Genomic DNA, 21,985 nt, shown 5'->3' on the forward strand with positions numbered 1-21,985 from the left:
ATTAGCTGCATGGTCTGTAGAGATCTAGGGACGAAGCTGAAATAGCGTAGGCTACATAACAGAAAGTGTTTCATTCTGTAGAAATTGTGTAAATGTTTTATGTAGTTAGATGGTCCGAGGAGAATGAGTGGAGTTGGTGAAGCGTCCTGGTGAGTTGCAGTCATTCGCCATAGTTCTAGTACTAATCTGAGGCTATTCTCCATAGATATCTATATTATGTCTATGGATATCTATGCCTAGTCTCCTCCACGTCTTCCCAATGTGACGTCATCACCAAATTGCGCTATTATGCTAATTCTAACACCAAAAACTGGTTTTTAACACCATTTAGAGACACCATTTGGAGTTTTTTTTTCATGATATACATATCTTGAGTGCTTCATGTACCCATTTATCAACAGTGATGTTTAACCTGCAATATGGTCTTTAAGTCAAGCTTAAAATAACAAAAAAATCGAGCAGGGGGCACGCCCACCCCATCCCCCGCGACACTGTCACCGTTTTTACTCTGAGGAGTTTGCAGGTCTGATATATGTATTGGGTACAGTAAGGAACGGTAGGGTAAAATGTAAGAGGCCACTGCAAATTTTACCCTTCTGTTCCTCACTCAAAATTGTCCTTCTCAACTTCTTTTTAAAAAGAAAGAAAAAGGTGCAGGGGTCTCTTAATTTTTTCCAGAGCTGTATGATTAAAATATTATAATAACCCATGAGCCTTTTAATATTTTGTGAAAGTAAATGGCACAGGAGGCTGACATGGTGTCGATTTGGCCAACTAAATGCATCAGTGTAGATATTAAGATTGGCTCAACACCTTGGGGCCCGTTCTCCGTACGTCGCTTATTACATCCGAGATCAAATGACACATCCAAGACGACATCATCGTACTAATCATGATCTGGCTAATTCGGTTCTTCCAACACCTCTGTTGTTTATGATTAGTGTAGCTGGATTGAGTTATGCGTTGGTCAAAAAGAGGGTATGTATCGATGGTAGAAACCTGATCAGCAACGCTGCTATTGGCTGGTCACATACATCTATGGCTGCTCACCATGGCCAAAAAGAGCGCCCTGTGTTTTCTGCAACAGAGCCAAACAGAGCAAGAGCTTGCTCGAAGGTTACTAAATTGGAAGATTTAATCAAAATGCCTCCAAACACCTCAAAGTCTGCAAAATCCAGGAGAGGGCTGGCGTATCAGACTAATTAAATGTAGTGACCACGTTAGATGGTGACGGAGAACGGGCCCCTGATTCCAATGAATGGGTTGTTATTAAGCTCTATGGAAGCCTGGTAACGACCATTCATTTGAATCTGGTGTGTTGCATCAGGGAAACATCTAAAACATACAGGACAGCGGCCCCTGAGGACCAGGATTTGACAACCCCTGCTCTAAGTGGACTCGTCTCCATAGTTGGTATCATGTGTAATTTCACTTGGCATACATGATATTTGGTTTGTTTTAAAGAGCAACAGCTACCATTACATTTTAGCTAATTGAGGGTTTTGTGCTTATTTAAGTCACTGCTGATCCTATGAAATCCGAACTTCCGCTTTGTGATGACATCATTGTCACAGTCTTGAATTGTTGAACCTAGAGAGAACATGTACCTTTGACAATACATACATATGTTTGTCTATTGTCACAAGGGCGTGACAGCCAATGTTGTGCTAGCTTTAAAAAAGCTAGTTTGACGGAAATGTATTCGGCTATCTGTTTGTGTGAACGCTTCGGCGACACCCCTTCATCACTTCCCATCTTCCCTTTCCCCTTCACCAGGCAGCCAGTCACACAGGAAGTGAAGAAGGGACCCTGTCATCGCGGAAGCAGCCTATCTCCCCACGAGCATCCAGCTTCCTGTAACTCTATCCGCAGGTCAGGGCAACATGACGGTGGGGATCGGCTTGTGGAGGAGGAGAGGTTGGAGGAGGAGAAAGGGGGGGAACAATGCAGGATTGTGTCTCTTCAGAGGGCCCCCTTTCAACCTCAGCACAGTGCATGTCTGTAACACAACACGCCTGGGCAATAAGCACAACAAGCCCCCCCCCCCCCCCCACAACAACCTACTCCTTCTTGACCCAGCCTTTCTCCTGCATTTCCCGCACTAAGGACTATGTCAATACACACCTCTTTAACTCTATTCTTTAATAAATGAGTCACTTTAGAATACTGTACCTGGGCAATAGGACCAGAGAGCTTCTGGTATGCTACAGTTCAGACCTAGATAAAATACACTACTTTGGGATATCTCGCCTGATAAGGAATGTTGTTTCAAGGCTTGTCTAGCTTTGCTTCCTTGTTCTTTCACTGTTCATCTACTTTACAATTCATCACCAATAGATTAAGGAATTTGTGACTACTTTAATATTGAAAATTTGTGTTGATGACTCCTAAAGATGTTATTCTAACTGTGTCCTGCCAGTAGATGAGGGTATGTTAAGGTATTTATCGTAGCTTTGTTTTGTTGTGACTGTTCCTTTACGCAGATAATTTAATCAAAAAGGTACTTGCTTTGATTTTAAAGCTGGTCTTTATCAATCCGTCACAAGAACTATTGTTGTTGCTTTGTCCAAGTTTTTGTGTTCCTGTGGGACTTTAAATCCTCAAAGGTATAATATATCCCATGACACGTTTTTAAACTGACTTGTTCAACCTATTGAGTAAACATATTGATGTATGAAAATGTTAATCCCTGATTCTTTTGGGTTAATGGGACATGGTGTCTTAAATCTGATTAAAGTAATTGAACAGACTTTAATTTGATCATTCTTTTTTTATTTTAAGGCAAAAGGCATTGATGAAAGCCATTTTGACAGGAGTTGATAGCCATAGCAGTACACGAGTACGAGATGACTGGGTCTCAAGACAAAGATAGCAACCATACGATAAATACTCTCACCAGTGTCCCTGTTTCCCACCTTAGCCCTTTTTTTTTTTTCTTTTTTTACTTATGTCGTTTTACCAACATTAGACATAAATGAATGAAGGGGGTGGGCGGGGGTGATTATTTCCCCCATATATAAATTTTCCGTTTTGTAAATGACCCTTTTTGGTTGAAAATTGTCTTGTACTGAATTTGTTTGTGTACATAGCGATGGAGAATGTCCCAACTTCACAAAATGTGGGGATGTATTGGCTTTACTATTTTGAACCTTTAATATTGTCTCTGATTTAACTTATCATGTTTGAGTATTGTTTACAAAGACTTTAGACTTGAAGATGATGTGCTTCAGCTGGACAAGTGTACATTGTTACATACATACATTACATTTAGCTTATATAAACCCCTCAAAAATAGTTCGGAAACGTTATTTTGGTTGATTATTCCTCCCCTTCAATAATACCAATTGGTAATGTATTATATATCGTTGGAAAGCCTGACAAGTCACCTTCACAATGAGGTACAACTTGTAAGGATTGTGCATTCGTGGAACGAGCAACACAGCTAACCGTGTGGTTAGCGGCCCAATTTTTTTTGCCAAAATCCCCTGCAATATTCTTCTGTTGGGATTCACTCTCGTTTTGAGTATCAAGTGGGATCAGCTTGGGCGTGATATACGTGCCAGAGTGACCAACGCAAACATGTTGGCTGACTTGCGACAAATCCTGGTTGAGGAATCCCACAGCGGTGTGTGACCAGGCTGGTGACCAGCGGAAGAGGAGGAGGTGCCAAGCTGTTGTGGCAACAAAAAAAAAAGGTTAATTTATTTTCCTAAAACCCACTACAGGACAATATTTAAAAGGATATTTTCAAAAATGTATTCTGGGGGAACATACCCCCAGACCCCCCTAGTTTTGCTGGGTCACAGGAAAAATAATAGTTTTTATCTAGGGGCTTAGCCCCCCAAAAAGTGGGAGCCTAGATTTGCCCCTAAAGGTGACTAATCAGTCTTTCCAACAATATAAAATACAATTGGTATTATTGAAGGGGAGGAATAATAGACCGAAATAACATTTCCGAACTTTTATTTGAGGGGTTTAGATGGTAATGGTTAAGTCACAGTATCTTATAGTGACAAACTACCAGTGGACTTATACCAATACCAATATTGGATTTCAACCACTGAATCTGATTAATATTTTCAAGAAGCATGTTAGAGTGTTGATAGTTTATCCGAGTGCTTTCATACACAACATTCGCCATTTTTGGTTGCTGCTTATGATGTATTTTAATAGCCATAAATCATAATATTTTGTATGTGACCAAAATAAACATGAAGTAGGTGTGTTCCTATAGTTCAAGTTTCATATTTGTAAAAGTTTTGTGTCAGAAAAAACAGCTAGACTATTCTGCATACAATAGGCTATTAAGTATTTGAGCCAATTAATTTGATATTCAAATAACACAATGCAGATAACTCATAACCAAGCCCACATCGTAAATCACCGTATCCTCACAGCCAAATTGACATGCATTACAAGTAGTTAACATATCTTGCCCACACGGTCCTGCTTGTCTTTGTGTCTTTGTGCTGTTCAGAACGGAGATGGCCAGTGGGCAGTGTGGAGCTTGTGTTGGTGGGTGCTATGCTGCCCACAGAGAAACGCTTTGTGTGCCCAAACCATAAAGCTGTCACGTTCTGACAGGCGCGCTGCCCTCAAGCCCTGACGAGGAGGGGCAGTGGGCTGCGGTTCCCTCACCAACTCATCCAACAGCTGCACTGCCAGCACACACTCTGAGATGAGCTTGTTCCTGGAGAGGCGCGCCGTCCATAACTCGATTTGCCCCAGAGTCCGAAAGAAACGCTGGATGGTGCGGAACGTGTTTATTTTTATCATCTTGGGCTATCACACCAAAATCAATTGGTATCTAATACTGGTACAGTTAACATATTGAGTTATAACACATTTAAAAAGCCTCTGTATCAGGGTGATCCCCCCCCCCTCCCTTGCATCCATTATCATTGATTATCTTTGGTTTAGACTAATATTACTCCCCTGACCCGAGATTGATCAAATACACCTGTTAGTTACAGTAAGTTGTTTGGTAAAGAGGATGACCACCTACTTTAAACATCGACATTTTGTTAATAAACAGTTCATGTAACAGTGGTGTTGTGTTAATGTGTTATTCACTATCTATTGGCACAACACAAGAAAAGGAACAGCATGACTCAAACACCAAGTGGTTTTATGTGCCAGTAAGGTTATTGGGAATGACTCATCGGCTGTTATCCTGACATTAAACAGGGGCAAAGGTCCCTAATGAAAAGCTTGAAGGACTGATAAAGGGAGTGGGAATGGGGATGGTCCAGCACAGCATGTCCTGAAGCATATTGTAAAATCAAAAAGAATCAGGCTAACGATGGCAAGCTTGAAGGAATTGTTTTAGTCAGGAAATGCCCCTGCAATTGCCAAGAGAAATGAGGTGTTATCTGTAGACAACCACATGCTGGACTGGACAGATAAAAGTCTCTGCCGATCACCAACCAAGACGAGGCACTTTTTTCCTCTCTCTGCATCCTGACCCATGGTAATGTCAACAACCAACAGAACTGGTCAGCCCTTTCACCAATGGTCGCCTTTTGTTTTTCATACATTATGGATTACATGAAATTGAGCTTTGACAAATGCAGTGTGGTCAAATGTATTTTCAATTAGACATGTTGCTTCTTTGTGTCTCCTTGGACATTTGTAAAATCAGCGTCCTTTGTTTTGTTTTTTTTGTGTATAGCCCCTTTCCCATATGTAATTATGGCAGCTTATTTTCTTTTAGATATGGGAGTCACATGGGGGGGGGGGGTGCTTATGGACTGCCTGTTATCCTCCACTGTGTTTTGAACAGCTTGGTTTGTGTTTCTAAAATTCAGGATGGAGGTAAAGAAAGATTAGTAAGTCTGTGTCAAAATGATGTCAGGAAATATATGAACGGTTACACATACCAATAGCGCCCAGAGATCTAACAAGCAGTACGCTATGTGTTACAAACAGAAATGAATGACAGACGATAATCGAAGTTTGAAGAATAACTTAATGTATAATGCCGCATGTAATTATTACTGAGCCACAGGTACTTGGTTTACGCACCCTGAAGCTAAACCTGTAAATTAGTCATGTGTTTATAATTTTAAAGGAAGTGATCCGCGTAATCAAGGAAACCCATGCAACCATTAACCGAAACCAATGGTTTGTTCTTAAAGTAATAAAGCTTGGGAAAATTGTGCGATAGATTGCAGTTGTTTTTTTCCATCTTGAATACCCTTCTTTTGCTGTTCTACAGTAACCCCCGAGTAATGTTTAAACTTGGGGGACATCAAACTGGAAGGGGGCAGGTGTTTATCTAAGGTCACAGCTGACAAGGGTTTCACAGCACAGCCTGTACAAGTCTTTTGTCCCAGCTGTCTGTGCACACTGGGATAACCTTGTTACACACGGAGGAGAAAGAGAGAGACAGATATTGAGTAAAAAGAAAAGGTGCCCTCGGGTCACTGTTTCTCTGCAGTGAATTCTTTCACAGTCGATATGAGCTGCCGCATTGCTAAGGCCCCTCACTTATCCAGAGGGTGAGACAAAGGTATCCTCTGGGGTTTTTCCACTCGAGCTGAAGTTGAGGATGGAGAGTTGACAGTCAAATGGAAACCATCACAATTTCCCTCTGTTCCCTAGGTGTGTTAAATTCAACACAGGATTAGCGCAGGCTTCCTTGAAGGACGTTTGTAAGGTCTCCCCCTTATTTCTTTTTTTTTTTTTTTTTTTACAAAACAATGTCCTAAGCCCTCCAGCTCTCCTCTACTTCCTCATTCTTGTAACAGGAGATGCTAAAGGTGAAACAAGGCTTAGAGAGTTAGTTGGCTATGTCTCAGCAGAAGCTTTAGAATAAGCACAACAGATATGTGTGACTCATATTTAGGTGAAGGTCCCAACTTCCACTCAAGATTGCAAAATAATATAAAGTAATGAAGTCCCTTTCCTCTATAGCAGAGCTCACACATCATCAAAGGCAAACATCAAATATCAAAACCGTTATCACACCTAACATATCTGGCTCCACTATAAAGCAACCAGAAACCAACAAATGATTATTAACCATTACAAAACCATTACAGATCCAGGCTTGAGGCACTTCCTGAAAGTAAAGGGTCATGTGCTTGCTAGCGTGAGAGAAAGATGCATATTTGTCATAAATACATTTGAGGAGACAACCAGTGCATGTGAAATCCAGGACCAGTTTAGCAACCTCACAACAACCACTGATACACAGAAAGGGGGACAATGGGAAAATTACCCCTCCACACACACACACACACTCACACAGCAAACGACAGGATGCACATGGCCTCCGAAAGGACGACTGGTTGGATCCAGGAAATGGAGATAGGAGAGGATGAGGGGATTTTGAATCGCAGCTGGGTACAGATTGAAAAATTCCTGTTTTTAAAGCAAAGCTGTTATGTTTTCTTTCTCCCTGGGCATGCGAGGACGGAAAAGTCCTGCGTCGCTGGGGGTTAAGTGCGGTTGCAGTGTCATCTGTGATTGTGCAGTCAGCATGTTGACTGTCACCACTCCTTGTGGTTTGTCATGTACAATTTCTTAAGGTATCAAATATTTTCCAAAGACACAGATTGCTCTGTGGTAAAAGCAATTTTCTTTCCTGAGAACCTTTACGCAGAATTTCTCTCAATAGACATTGTCATTTAAGATCAGGACAGGCTTAATCTTTATCCAGGATTTTGACACCTAAAAGAAGGATGTTTACCATGCCTTTACAGCCACACTGAAAAACATTGTTCTGACAAACTATAGAAATGTATTTAAGTTACTTATTGAGAGTATTTCGCAGGACAACCAGCAATCGCAGGACAACAAAAGCAATTTTCTTTCCTGAGAACCTTTACGCAGAATTTCTCTCAATAGACATTGTCATTTAAGATCAGGACAGGCTCAATCTTTATCCAGGATTTTGACACCTAAAAGAAGGATGTTTACCATGCCTTTACAGCCACACTGAAAAACATTGTTCTGACAAACTATAGAAATGTATTTAAGTTACTTATTGAGAGTATTTCGCAGGACAACAGCTGGCTGACTGACTCCAATTATGAGCAAATACTAAAGATCTATGATCACATAGTGACTGTGTGAGTGGATAATCAGAAATTGAACTTGACAGCTCATTAGCTACCACGGTGTATGCTGACAGAAGCTAGTTACCCAATACGGGCAGTGAGCCGCACACATCCTGGTTGAACAGGGATTTAAATATTAATACAATTGAAGAGGTGTTCTCCGTCAGCAGGGCGTTGTAGTCACCCTTTCTTGTCAGTAGAAAATACAAACTGAGCAAGGAGAATGATACGAACTAGAGAAAAAATATATGAAAAGAATGCTTATAATCCACCCGGGCAAATACAAATTTCGTTTACAAACCAACTGTCTTCAACACAAACTATATATGTTGTTACATGTAGCTATTCTTATGACACGGACCAGTTGCATGAAATATTTCATTTATTTTATTTCATGCTGTCGTAAGTATTGATTTCCCTGAATAAATGAATAAGAGTCAAGGGAGATGATACATCACTTGCGAGTATATGGGCGGGAGAAGGTCAATTTGCATAAACCTACGTAACGTTGCACATACCTTAAAAAGCCCGAGAGAGTCTAGAATCACCACTTGGGGGCATTTCGATCCTAACCTTATGCATCTCAGCGTCCTCGGAGTCAAAGTAACATTTAGAATTTGAATTACTCGCTTTGTTTCAAGAAGCGGCTGCATTGACCAAGTGGACTCATTTAACAAGCATTTGAGGGGATCACACACCACGTATCGATTTTCAGAGTTGGAACCAACTACAACTCTGTTCCATCTCATTAACAACCTCAATCGGTATAATCAGTTTATGAAAATGTAAGTCGTGTATTTTTTACATTAATTATTTGGGAAATTGGCTATTATTTAGTAAAACAACTTGATGTATTAACAAATATTATCTGTTCTGTTGAATATGCGCAATTACGCACGTAAAGGCTATCAGGGAAGGACTAAGAATCATAGCCTATACGAAACAAATATAACTTTTGTAGGATGAACATTCAACCAATGTGGTCTGCATTAGAATAGGGTCGTCTTTACACTTTATGTACGCTAAGTCCTATTAGTATAAAGGTTCGTTAAATAAAACCCTTTCAGAATCATTCGATGTCAGGTGCCAAAGTGCCAAGTGTATATTATCTAAAGTAAGGCCAATAACTTGTTAAACTTCTTGCCTTTGAAGACGATCAGGCATCAACTAAGTTATTTGTGTATGGATGCTTCAGTGCTTCAAGTCCTTGGGAGTGTCTCAAGACAGATTAGCCTCATCACTTACCGCGAAATGAAATAAAAAATGCAGACGCCTGTATGGGCCATAGCAGTAGGAAGTATGCCTTAATAGGATAATCAAAAGTGTTAGTTTTTTATTCTTCTTTTCAACAACAATTTATGCTAGACATAAAAAATATATAAAACGCATGTCCCATCCTTAAGCTCACACCAAATGTAGAGAACCATCTTGTCGAGAATTACGATTTGGCTCATAAGTGACACAAAATATTTACCCTTTCAGAAAGAAGTACTTTCAGCACTTCTATTCACAGCTGAAATGGGCCAACTTTGCATAAGTTAATGAGGAAATTACTTCCTGAGATGACTTTGATGCAGCTCGCCAAGATCATTATCTTATCATCACCAACATGACTGCTGAGATCATAAATCTATAGAGTGGAAATTTGGTAGAGAGAAGGTTATGTTAGCTTGACTAAAATCTAAAGTATGATATTTGTGCTAATGGAATCATCATTGTAGTGATATTCAAAGTTATGTAAAATACTTGGTCATAACTCAACAAACTATGGTTTGAGGCTATAGATAAAAACAAATAATTATCCAATGAGAATAACAAAGCTCAAGTAGGAGGCAATATTCTGTAGCAAAAGTAAGACTGCAGTTCCAAGCAAGTCTTTGTGAAAAACCAACAATTGATGGAGACCCACCAGTATAACTTGAGTATAACAAATGAGATTTGGGGAAACCACATTGCATTATTACTTGGATTTCCAGCTCTTAGTTTCGCATTTCTAGGGAACTCAAATCTTTTATGTGTTTGGTTCATCCTCTGGAAATTTGTTTTGCACTCAATGTGGTCTACTATCCAGTAGAGATCATAATATGCAGTATATCCAAATAAGGTGTTCTGTGCTCTGCAAGCTTATGTTTTAACTCAGAGAATGGAGGAAACCATATTTAACCATCTTTCTTTTATATATTTTTAGGATGAACCCCAAAAACAGATGGAGGGTGTACAAGAGGGTATTTGTGATGTTCTTCCTAGCTGGGGTGACACTCACAGTGGTCCAGAGAGGGAGCATTGGCTCCGGGGCTCCCTTTCAAATAGAGAGGCAGACTCGCATGGAGGCCTCCAGTGGAGAAGAAGGAGTTCTGCAGCGAAAACAGGGCTTTAACTTCTGGAGGACGAACAAATCTCAGCTTAAGCCTCAAGCCCACGCCACCACAAGGGAACCCAACACAATCCAGGACCATAGTACCAGAACCTGGGATGTGGTCAGTGCCAACTGCAGCGCCAACCTCAACTTCTCAAACCAGGAGTGGTTCACGGGCCTCGAAGACAACTTCAAGCAGTTCATGTTATACCGACACTGCCGCTTCTTCCCCATACTTATCAACCACCCAGAGAAGTGTGCCGGGGGAGAAACCTTCATCCTCATGGTCATTAAGTCAATTGCCACCCAGCATGACCGCCGTGAGGTCATCCGAAAGACGTGGGGCAAGGAGCGAACTGTGGACGGTAAGCGGGTGAAGACACTCTTCCTCCTGGGAACTCCCTCCAACGAGGTGGAGAAGGCAAACCACCAGAAGCTGGTGGAGTACGAGGACTACATCTACGGAGACATCCTCCAGTGGGACTTCATGGACAGCTTTTTCAACCTGACTCTCAAGGAGACCCACTTCCTCAAGTGGTTCAACACCTACTGCCCCGACGTACGCTACATCTTCAAGGGGGACGACGACGTCTTTGTCAGCGTGGAAAACATTTTGGAGTTCCTGGAGAGCAGCGGCGACGTCAAGAACTTGTTTGTGGGAGACGTTCTCTTCAAGGCCAAGCCCATTCGCAAAAAGGATAACAAGTACTACATCCCACAGGCACTGTATAACAAAACCCACTACCCTCCGTATGCGGGCGGAGGGGGCTTCCTTATGGACGGCCCACTAGCCAGGAGGCTCTACTGGGCTTCCGATACACTGGAGCTGTACCCCATTGACGACGTGTATCTGGGCATGTGTCTGGAGGTGTTGCAGGTCACCCCTATCAAACACAATGCTTTTAAGACATTCGGCCTGGTGAAGAACAAGAACAGCAAGCTCAACAAGGAGCCCTGCTTCTTCAAGAGCATGATCGTAGTGCACAAACTGCTCCCACCGGACTTAATGAACATGTGGAAACTTGTAAACAGTGAACTGGTGTGCTCACAGAAAGTGGAGATCTTATAGCTGGGATTGCTCGCTGGAAGAGGAAAAAGGAGAAATTTAGCTCTGTGCTTGCTGTTGATGGAGCAGAGTGCATGTGTCAGGGCTGCCGAAGAGGTCAACTAAAAAGTGAAGTTCTCCTTTTTTCGGAGAAGGACATGGACAATATGTGTAAATGGTATTTATGGACTGCATCGCTTGCGTGTGATGAAGGAATGACCTGGATTTCTTAGGGTGATGCTTTAGAATGATTCATATTCTTTTGGCATTTTGAAGGATTCTCACTTCAGCAGGTCAATTCAGTGACAGAAGCCAAAGGGAATGGGGACTAGCAGTAACGGCTGCACAAAGGACAGCCAATTTCTCCACATTGCCAGAAATCCTTTGACTGCATTATTGCACACTTTGATTTGGACCAAGCCTTACAGTGCCTCTGTAGTTAGGAGTGTAATATGTCTGTTAACGATAGGGTGAAAGAACAATTCCTCTACCTCACCATAGTCCAAAATGGGTAGACATTCTGATGATTTCTTCAACTTTCTTTTTTGGTAAAGATATTAGTGTCTTGTAAGTGTTATTGTTATTATTGTTTCAATTTCACATACAACTATACTTTTTTATAGAACTCCATTGCCTTGGGGGTCCTGCACTTAATTGAGGCTGTACAGTTTAGAGCAAGATTTGATCTGGACTTCTGATATCTGATGTGTGTACTACCAGTGTACTACTGGCAACTAAAACAATTTCTTAACTCAGTCATATCTGTGTCCATAGATTTGAATGTGCTGATATACTTGACATGAAATGGTAGCGGGGTTTACATTGAAACTGTGAAATAAATAAACTACTGCTGGTACTTGTAGAAGATGTGTTGATTTAGAAAAGGGTGTTGATATTTAAGTAATGTGGATTTATTTGGAATTAATTGCGAATATGCAACAATTAAACTGCTGAATGTTGAGGGGTGTAGAGGGTTGTAGATTTTTATTTTGTAGTGTTTTATTATTATTATCATTATTATGTATAAATGTAAAAATCAAGATGCAAACAGAATCATATTTGTAAATAAATTTCTAAAATCCCCTACAAGCCTTCCATCTTCTTTGAACAGACTTTCCTAGATTTGCTTTCTAGAGTTCATTGGCAACTAACATAAACATCCCCATCAAGTGACCTGACAAAGCTTACTTGACATTATATTATTAAGGAATATTAATGTTTTATAAGCTGCCAGGAGTGACACATTGCTTAAGCAATGAGAAAGTGGTGATTGAAATAATATCAACCTAAAATATGTTGCGATCGTCAAGGCCCAATAGCAAGTATCAAGAGTATTCATATGTGCATCAATGTTTTTCATTGTGAGTATTTTAAAGGTTGTGTGGTCCCTAACTGTTCAAAATATGTTGAAATTGTCCCAAGTATTTTGTCTCTCTACAATTCTTTATTTGACGGTTAATATTTTGAAACTTTTGTTAGCTTTATATAGTTGTACTTAAATGTGCAAATCATGTCTGTAGCCAAAACAAGCAAGTCCCCTTTCATTAATTTAAGATGTTTAAGGTATAGCACGGGAAGTGAACATTTACAGGATTATTAAGCTTGTCACAATTGAATAGTACATGGTTTTACATTTCTGTAGCACAAATAAGCAACCAGTAAAGGTAGCATCGTGTCCTATAGCCTTTCAATCACCTGACCTATTTGAGATGCTCTATCATAAACATTTCTATCAATAAAAAGTTAATGAAGAAATCCATACACGTATACAGGAATAAGAGTTCTTTCCTTTTCAGTAAGAACAACATTGGCTTTCAAGTCTGACCCTATATGTCCAGTTTATAGATAGGACTCATTCTGCCCATCTTAACATTCTTACGCATCTGTTAACATAGCTAAAAATTACAATCCAGTAGAGCAAACACTTAGCATTGTTGTTCAAACATAAATATGATGTCAAATAGAACAAATGTGTATAAATAAATAAGTAGAAGTACACTTTTTCCATTGTTTTTCTATTGATGAACCAGAGCTCAGTTTTCAGATGGCAGGTGTATACAAAAATTATGCATCTTTCAGTCTAGCATAACAGCTAACAGTGATACTGCCAGTCAATGGAGATGTCCTCTCATGCACATTGGGCCAACAAGACAACATGGAACCATGAATAAAAAACAATGACATTCTTGTTATTTCCATAAACTTCTCCACTACAAAGATAAGCTATGGAGAAACAGAATATTGGTTGTATACTGTTTCAGGGAAGCACATGTAAAGGTGTTAAATGTGGTAAAGGGACCAATATCTCCAAAGGGATGTCTCAAACATGAACCCTCTTCCTACTTACAATGTGTATAAGACAACGCCGACATGAACAATGGTTGTTTTGTTACAGCATAGAAATACTGTATACAGCACAATTGCCCCCCAAAAAGTGCTAGACTCATATTTCCAGTTGAGATAATAAAAAATGAGACAGCACATTTTCATGCAAACACTATCACCCCTTGTGCTTCATTCTCATGTTCAGTCCTTTTCACTCAAACCCAAGTAAGCAGCAAAGTCATCCAATCCAGTCCCTATTGTTGTCTTCCGTCTCCTGAGGTCAAATTAGACACTGTATGGCAAAAATGGGAATCAGAGACTAGTGTCTTTAGTCCTTAATGCCAACAGAACCTCCCAGTGGACCACAACCTCAATGAAGCATAAGGTACTTGCGACTGGATTCTTTCTCAAGATGCTCAGATGATAATGGGTGAGGCACTATACATGTTCCAGAATGGACCAGAGGTCCATACAGTTTAAACATACACCAAAGGAACTTGAGGCCACCACGTCTTACAGAACTTGGTGGGAATCAACTAGAGAACAGAGCCACAGAGTATGGGATTTTTGACATTTACATTGCATGCATTTAGCAGACGCTTTTATCCAAAGCGAATACCAAGAGATAGCTTTACAAAAGAGCATAGGTCACTGATCATAACAATGAGGTAGTCCCAAACATTGCAAGCAGCCAAAACATGAAGCATACATTGTGAAAAAACTAGACAAGTGGCAAAGGGAAGGCTCATAAGAGCATGCAGTTATACACATTGCAAATTAAAACAAGATGAACCACAAAAGTGCAAGACTGTACCTGCAGAATCAACAGTAAAATATTTCACAGCGAGTACAAGAGGTAACTTCGTAATAACTAACCTACAAGAGCAACAAGTCACTCAATAAGAGTCATTGTGATTCTGGAGGAAACTAACATCAGGTCCAATCAAGCATTCCTAAGTGCCATTGTACTCCCGGAACAAGTGCGTCTTGAGCCTTTTCTTGAAGGTGGGGAGACAGTCAGTGTCCCTGATGGAGGTGGGGAGCTGGTTCCACCACTGGGGGGCCAGGCAGGAGAAGAGCTTGTGTTGGGACAGGGCGGTCTTGAGCGGTGGGACCACCAGGTGGTTGTCTGAAGAAGACCGTAGGGGACGGGTAGGGGTGTAAGGCTGCAGGAGAGTCTTGATGTAGTCAGGTGCAGTCCCGTTCACTGCTTGAAAGGTCAGTACCAGGGTCTTGAATCTGATACGGGCGTTGATGGGTAGCCAGTGGAGAGATGAGGAGCGGGGTAACATGGGAGAGTCTGGGTAGATTGTAGACCAGGTGGGCCGCTGCGTTCTGAATCCTCTGAAGAGGGCGGGTTGCACATGCTGGGAGACCAGCGAGCAGCGAGTTGCAGTAGTCCAACTTGGAGAGGACCAGTGCTTGGACTAGCAGCTGGGTGGAGTGCTCAGACAGGTATCTCCTGATCTTCCGGATGTCGTAGAGGGTGAATCTACACGACCGGGAGACTGCAGCAATGTGGGCCGTGAGGGAGAGCTCGTCATCCATGGTAACCCCAAGGTTCCTGGCAGAGGATGAAGGGGTCACCGTCGCAGATCCCAGGGTGAGTGACAGATCGTGGGAGATGGAGGGTTTAGCCGGGATGATGAGAAGTTCTGTTTTGGCGAGGTTCAGCTGGAGGAGGTGCTCGGTCATCCAGGCGGAGATGTCTGTGAGGCAGGCCTCAATCCTAGCTGAGATCCCCGGATCAGTCGGGAGGAACGACAGGTAGTTCGGCCACTGCGCAAGGCTTCGCGACAGATCGAAGGTCCTGTGCAGATATAGATGGCTCTGATCAACGCGAGGTCGATGGTAAATAAGACTTTTATTCTCACAGACTTCTTTACTGCCCGATCGTTGGACTTTTTATTTATCACGGACACGTGGCTTTCGAAGGGAGACTCAACTCCGTTTTCAGAGCTGTAACCACCCAAGTGTAAATATTTCAATTCCCCCAGCATTGCGAAAAGAGGGGGCGGCTTGGCTACAATTTTTTAAGACTGCTTTCAAGGTCAGACTATATAAAGAACTACATACAACAGCTTTGAACTGCAGTTGTTTGTGCTTGACTCTGATACTCCATTAGCTGTTGCTGTGGTCTATAGGCCTCCAAAGCCACATAAAGACTTCATAATGGAATTCTCAGACTTTCTGGGGGGTATCATGCCAAACTTTGAGAGATTTCTAATTGTGGGAGATTTTAATATTCATATATGTTGCCCCCTAAACTCATTTACTAAGGATTTCATAATTTAATGGACGTTTTTGATTTAGAGCAATTGGTTTTCAAGACCTACACATATAAAGGGTCACACTCTTGATCTAATCTTGTTCCATGGGATACTGTTGTGATATTGAGATATGCGAACAAAGTTTTTCAGACCATAATCCCATTATTTTCAATGTGCCGTTAGCACTAAATACCATGAGTCTCCATAAAACTGCTCGTAAAGTGCGGAGAATCACTGCCGATATCTCTGCTATCTTTTCTGCAGCGCTTAAGGAGGTTTCTCACTCTCTTGAACTTGCTGCACCGGAACTCAGTCCAAATGAATTACTATATAATCTTAATTCTATCTGTGGTACAATCTTAGATGATATTGCTCCAATGAAAACAAAACGCCAAAAATCAATCCCTGAGCCATGGGTGAATAATACTACTAGGACTCTGAGACAGGCATGTAGAAGGGCTGAGAGGAAATGGAAAAAGGACAAACTACAGATCTCCTTTGAGATGCTGAGAGACTCCCTTTTTAAATATCAGAATGAGTTAAGAGTAGCCAAATCAGATTATTTTTCTACCCTTATAGATAAGAATGATAAAAATCCTAGAATCATGTTTAATGTTATTAATACTGTGCTGAACCCTGTTGTATCTATTTATCCGACTGAGTCAGTGGTTATGTGTGAACGGTTTAGCAAATTTTTTGTAGAGTAGATAGTGGGAATAAGACATAATATTAAACCGACCACTGGTGATCCGGCAGGCCGCTTAAACTACAACGGCTTGTTCAGTAAGTTTACACCTATTATTTCAATAACCTTTTTTAATGACATTGTGAAGCAGCTAAAACCTACAGGTTCACCACTAGATACTATCCCGGCACGTTTATTTAAACAAGTGTTCAGTGAAATGGGTCCAATGCTTCTACGTTTTATAAACAAGTGCCTTGAGTTAGGGGTTGTTCCTGAATGTTTAAAACATGCATCAGTGCAACCCAGACTTAAGAGGCCAAATTTGGATTCCGCTGACCTAGCAAATTTTAGACCCATTTCTAATCTTCCATTTTTAGCAATTTTTTTTGATGAAGTAGTACTGTGTCAGCTTCAAACATTTTTAATCGACAACAACATTTTTGATATATTTCAATCTGGCTTTAGAAAATGTCATTCCACTGAAACGGCTTTTGTTAAAGTACTGAATGACATTTTCTTGGCCACTGACTCCGGAGACGCAGTTGCACTGGTACTTTTGGACCTAAGTGCTGCATTTGACACAGTCGACCATAATGTCCTGCTGTCTCGCTTAAAACACCTAGTGGGCATCAGAGGCTCAGCTTTACATTGGTTCCAGTCCTACTGTCAGAAATATTTATCTATCAAGCATTGCACAGTCAGTCGGTGAACAAGTTTAAGATAGTTTATTGCTTGCGGCCGGCCCACAAGGAGACAAAAACATCACACGCCATTGTGCTACAAAGTTTGTCCGCTAGCATGTTGTGTATTTAAGCATAACCACTCTTTACAGTCCACAGTTAATTGGTTGAGACAAAGGCATGCAAATGTTCCATTGCTCTTCTTCATTGGCTCCTTGCATAGACCTGGCGCAGGCGTGTGTGCGTGCGTGTTTGAGTGTGTGCCTTTTGACCCCTGTAAGCTTGACCACATGATTCACCCAACACAGATAAGGCCAGACATCTTTTATAGCCTCTCCAGTAAGAGAGAGTGGTCAGCCCAGGTCACCTTGTTTACATATGCCTCGTGTTCCCCAAAAGTTCAGATTTGGGGGTAGCCTCTCTCTACACACAAGGAATGCTGAACACAAAATCATTCTTATACAGGATAAATGTACATCTTCAATTTTCCCAACACCTACCTGACAAATAGGAGCTTTTCTGTTAACATTGGTAACCATCGATCCTCCTCTGGTAAGTTGACATGCGGGATTCCTCAAGGCTCCATTCTGGCACCTATGTTGTTTTCTTTATATATGCTGCCCCTTGGCACTACTTTTTAGAAAATATGAATTAAATTATCATTGTTATGACTGCCCTCCTTTCAGTCACCACTGCCCTCCAGTCTGCCAGAGCAGCTTCCAGGTCATCCGTGGAGAAGGTAGAGAAAAGTTTGTGGGTTTTAGCACCAGTTATGTGAGAAGAGAAGGATTTAAGGAGGGAGTGATACTTATCAAGGTCCAGACCGTCTTTGGACTTGCGCCATCTCCTCTCAGCTGCCCGAAGGGTGGACCATTCTTCACGAATAACATCCGTAAGCCACGGGCAGGAGGGAGAAGATCGTGCAGGCCTGGTTGACAGGGGACAGAGAGAGTCAAGTGATGCAGTTAAAGTGGTTAACAAGGAGTCTGTGGCAGTGTTAGTGGGGTGGGACGAGAACTCGTCAATGGGAGGGAGGGAGGATGTTACAATAGAGGAGAAATCGGCGGGAGATATGGAGCGGATCGTGCGCCGGAAAGTTACAAGGGGAAGTAGGAGGGGTTGGAGGGAGAGAGACAGAGGATTGGATAAAGTAGTGATCAGAAATGTGCAGTGGGGTTACAGAGGTTGAGTCAGTGATACAGTTACATGTCAGGATGAGGTCTAGCTGTTTGCCTGCCTTGTGGGTCGCCGTCGTGCTCAGCAGCGTCAGGTCGAAGGAAGTCAGGAGAGACAAGAAGTCGACAGCCTGCGATCCTTGGAGGTGGATGTTGAAGTCCCCAAGGACTATCAGGGGGGTTCCATCCTCCGGGAGGACGCTGAGGAGCATGTCCAGCTCCTCCACAAAGTCGGCTAGCGGTCCTGGTGGGCAATAAAGAACAATTAAGCATGCATTGATAGGATCAGTTTGCATCACATTTTGATGTTCAAATCATTTGGCAGTAACAGAGAGTGGTGTGGGTGTGTATTTATGTGGGAAAAGAAGCAAACCTGTCCCACTACCCGGCACGGTTGAGCGAGGTGAGTGAGTGAAGGAGTGGTTGACGGAGAGAGCAGCTGGAGTTGCAGTGTTCTCTGGGCGTATCCATGTCTCTGTCAGGACATGAATAGATGCATGAGATGCAAACGCCGGGATGAAGTCTGCCTTGTTCACAGCAGAGGGCAGTTCCAGGGCCCTAAAGAAAGAGAGAGGGCAGGTGGAGAAGATCTGGATAGGTAGTGAAGGTTTGAAGTAGACCGTATATACTTTGTGACATATCTACGTCTACGGGTAGTGTAATGAACAGGAATGCTAAGGAAACATGCTAGCTATGAATAAGTTCTAGGTAGAGGAATAATATAAATATGAATAGGTTGATACTTATCAGAAGAGGTGATCCGCCTAATCGGTGGACTCCCGCAGGTAGACTCACTTGTCTTTGTTCGACGAGTCTTTGTGCACCGAGGATGCCAGACGAAGCTGCCTCTGTAGTGCCAGCCGCCATAAATATGCAAGGCGCAGCTGACAATGGCCATAATTATGCAAACAAAGCCAGGGTCTCACGCGGCGGGGATCACCCTAACAGTCAATCTCTAGCTAGCTACTTAACGGCCTGGATAGCTGCTGTCTCTCAACTCAACTCAGACGCAAGATTTAGCAAAAACACTACAGAATACTACAAGTAAAAAGTCACTTTCACTGTCAGGAGACAGTCACGATGCACACAGTAAAAACACTATTCGCACTATTCGCACAATTGCGATAGAAACGGTTTTCTACTGACACTGTGGCGGCACCTTTTAATCTACGTTATCTATCTATCTATGTTACGATCCACCGGAAAGACAAGGGTACATGCTTACTTCCTGAAAGCATGGCGTACGATGCACGGCCATACAAACACAAACACGTTCACAAAGATAGGCCGAGGAAATAGGAATCTGAGGGTGTGTTGGGTTGGCTCTGAATGGCTTCACCCTCAGTGTACATAGCCCAATAACAGTTAGTTGGATGTTTGCAGTCACTAATTGGAAAGCGTTTAATCTCTGCTCGGTGCAGAGGGTAGAGGTCGACACCCACTTCTTCACACCAGCTCTCTACGAGTGTCGTGTTTGACTCGGCTTGGAGGGGGGAGGTTGTCGTCTCGAGACTCCCCCGCCACACTTTCATCCTATGCACCATTCTATGTACAACTCGACAAACAATGGCAAATACTGAAGACAAAACATTTCCCTTGCGCAAAACAAAGTCATGCATTGTGCTCCAGACATTTAAATTCGCTATTTACATAAAAATACAGCCAGTAACATTTTTTTGAAAATGTATTCAAATGGTTATGTAACCATTAAGGCTATATAGCCCTAACAGCGGTGTAGTTCTGAATATGTTTTGCTTATTGATAGAGGAAGACGGGGGAGACGACAGCAAAGAGCACACTGGCAACAGAACTGACATCGCTTCCATGTTTCTACCTACCAAAATTGCATGCCTCAGTGAAAGATTACGTTTCCGTAAAAGATTACGTTTCCGTAAAACAAGTTAGCAAAATCTGCTGTGGGGTGCATGTGCACATCAGGGCTAAAACAAACGCTTCATCATCACTGTGACCTTTATTCACCTGTACACTAAAACATTAACATTAGGTTGAACGAAAACCCCCTTCGTGTTGGATAATATGAGTGTTTCATGAGTTACTGAAAACAAACAGCATGCCAATCAAATACATGATTTGGAAATTGCCTTTTGCAAAGTCAGCACAGAGTTCCAATAGTGTCAGTTACACCATGCTAGGAATGATGTAGGAATGTCTTGGCCTTCCTGTCTTCATGGCACTCGGCTCTGGAGCGCCATGTCCCCAGACAAAGACTCATTGTACTGCAGCCTCGGCACAGTATACTTCCATTTAGAAGAAGCCATTTAGACCAGTCTCAGAACAAATGACTCAAAGTGAGTGTCACTCTCTCCTCTATAAACAATGCGTCTTTATCAGCTCTGTTTCCAAGTGGTTCTGTGGTCCAGGTGGTTCCAAAAAAAGAAATCTCCACTGGAAGTGAAATGGCCAAGTTCTACAGTCTGAAAGACATTTGAGAATTTTAGACGTGACACTGGCGCGAGAGGCCAGTAAAACCCCTGTCATATTCTGACAAGGTAGGGGCCCAAAGAGACTTAAATGGGGGGCATTCAGACTACTGTCTGCAGCCTGTCAATGGTGCCTCCTGCCCGGACACCCAGACGAATAGAGCCCTTTGTTCAGGTGCAGGGTCATGCGACTGTCTGCTTGTCCCTTCAATGTCATCAACCAATCACATCTCTAACCTTGAAGGAAAAGCCATAGATGCAAATTGTTTCTACTCAATATACTGAAGAGAACAGAAAGCATATTACTTCTCTTGCAAATTAATTCAAGTGATTTTTAGTGGCTCAACACTAGCACGCCGGTCCTTAAAGCTGGTGCAGGCAAGTTTTGTGAGACTAGCCATTTTATCTTTAAACGATTCAAACCATGATATCCCACCCCTCCCTTCAAAGCCATTCCTACAAAACAAATGAACACACTTCCTGACTACAGAACTTCCGGTAGACTAGTCTAGTTGGTCTACGAAAGAACGCTTTTGATAAGCATAGTTTTTTTCACAAATTAAGTCTGCCTAGCCTGGTTGAAAACTAGTTAAGCACATTGGGCCTCATTCACCAAATGTTCTTACGAACAAATTTGTTCTCAAACCCCACTTACGCAGTTTTCACAAAGATTCTGGCATTTACCGATGTTTTCTTATTTGGGATTTGTTCTTTGAAGAACAGAATTTACGCACACCCAAGAGCACTCTTACGCACAATTGAGAGCTGACATGTTTGCGCAAAATAAGTATTTGTACCTTTTTCGTCCGTTCTAATTTAAAGTAGAATATTTCTCTCCTTTATAATTTTCCAACTTATAATTTTCATAATTTTACAAAAATAATTGTTTCACTGGCTACCCATAACGGCCCGCATCAGATTCAAGACCCTGGTACTGACCTTCCG

At 41.9% G+C, this 21,985-nt stretch overlaps 4 protein-coding genes across 7 annotated transcripts in view; 2 read left to right on the forward strand and 2 right to left on the reverse strand.

Annotated features, from left to right (window-relative positions):
* armc9 (armadillo repeat containing 9) overlaps positions 1 to 4,245 on the forward strand; it is a 32,502-nt gene extending 28,257 nt beyond the window's left edge. For 3 of the 4 annotated variants that reach the window (XM_084675786.1, XM_084675789.1, XM_084675788.1), the window contains one exon: positions 1,777 to 4,245. In XM_084675786.1, coding sequence (XP_084531912.1) covers positions 1,777 to 2,005 — 229 coding nt within the window. In that variant the 3' untranslated portion in view covers positions 2,006 to 4,245. The remainder of the gene's footprint in view (positions 1 to 1,776) is intronic. The other variant, XM_084675787.1, reaches the window with a different exon arrangement.
* Positions 4,246 to 8,630: 4,385 nt separating this feature from the next.
* Positions 8,631 to 12,547, forward strand: b3gnt7 (UDP-GlcNAc:betaGal beta-1,3-N-acetylglucosaminyltransferase 7). The gene is made up of 2 exons (XM_084676240.1): positions 8,631 to 8,848; positions 10,252 to 12,547. Exons 1-2 carry the CDS (start codon positions 8,841 to 8,843, stop codon positions 11,486 to 11,488), a joined length of 1,245 nt encoding a protein of 414 aa, XP_084532366.1. The 5' UTR covers positions 8,631 to 8,840; the 3' UTR covers positions 11,489 to 12,547.
* Positions 12,548 to 12,549: 2 nt separating this feature from the next.
* On the reverse strand, positions 12,550 to 18,063 carry LOC146254732 (uncharacterized). The gene is made up of 2 exons (XM_084676241.1): positions 17,925 to 18,063; positions 12,550 to 15,599 (listed from the first exon to the last, which is right to left on the reverse strand). Exons 1-2 carry the CDS (start codon positions 17,951 to 17,953, stop codon positions 14,978 to 14,980), a joined length of 651 nt encoding a protein of 216 aa, XP_084532367.1. The 5' UTR covers positions 17,954 to 18,063; the 3' UTR covers positions 12,550 to 14,977.
* A 150-nt stretch (positions 18,064 to 18,213) lies between these two features.
* LOC146254733 (uncharacterized) lies at positions 18,214 to 21,587 on the reverse strand. The gene is made up of 4 exons (XM_084676242.1): positions 19,395 to 21,587; positions 18,973 to 19,074; positions 18,662 to 18,843; positions 18,214 to 18,352 (listed from the first exon to the last, which is right to left on the reverse strand). Exons 1-4 carry the CDS (start codon positions 19,495 to 19,497, stop codon positions 18,302 to 18,304), a joined length of 438 nt encoding a protein of 145 aa, XP_084532368.1. The 5' UTR covers positions 19,498 to 21,587; the 3' UTR covers positions 18,214 to 18,301.
* Between the last annotated feature and the right edge of the window lie 398 nt (positions 21,588 to 21,985).

The sequence above is a fragment of the Hypomesus nipponensis genome, chromosome 16, assembly GCF_054491055.1.
Source record: "Hypomesus nipponensis isolate SF chromosome 16, ASM5449105v1, whole genome shotgun sequence".
In the NCBI taxonomy this organism is placed as follows: Eukaryota; Metazoa; Chordata; class Actinopteri; order Osmeriformes; family Osmeridae; genus Hypomesus; species Hypomesus nipponensis.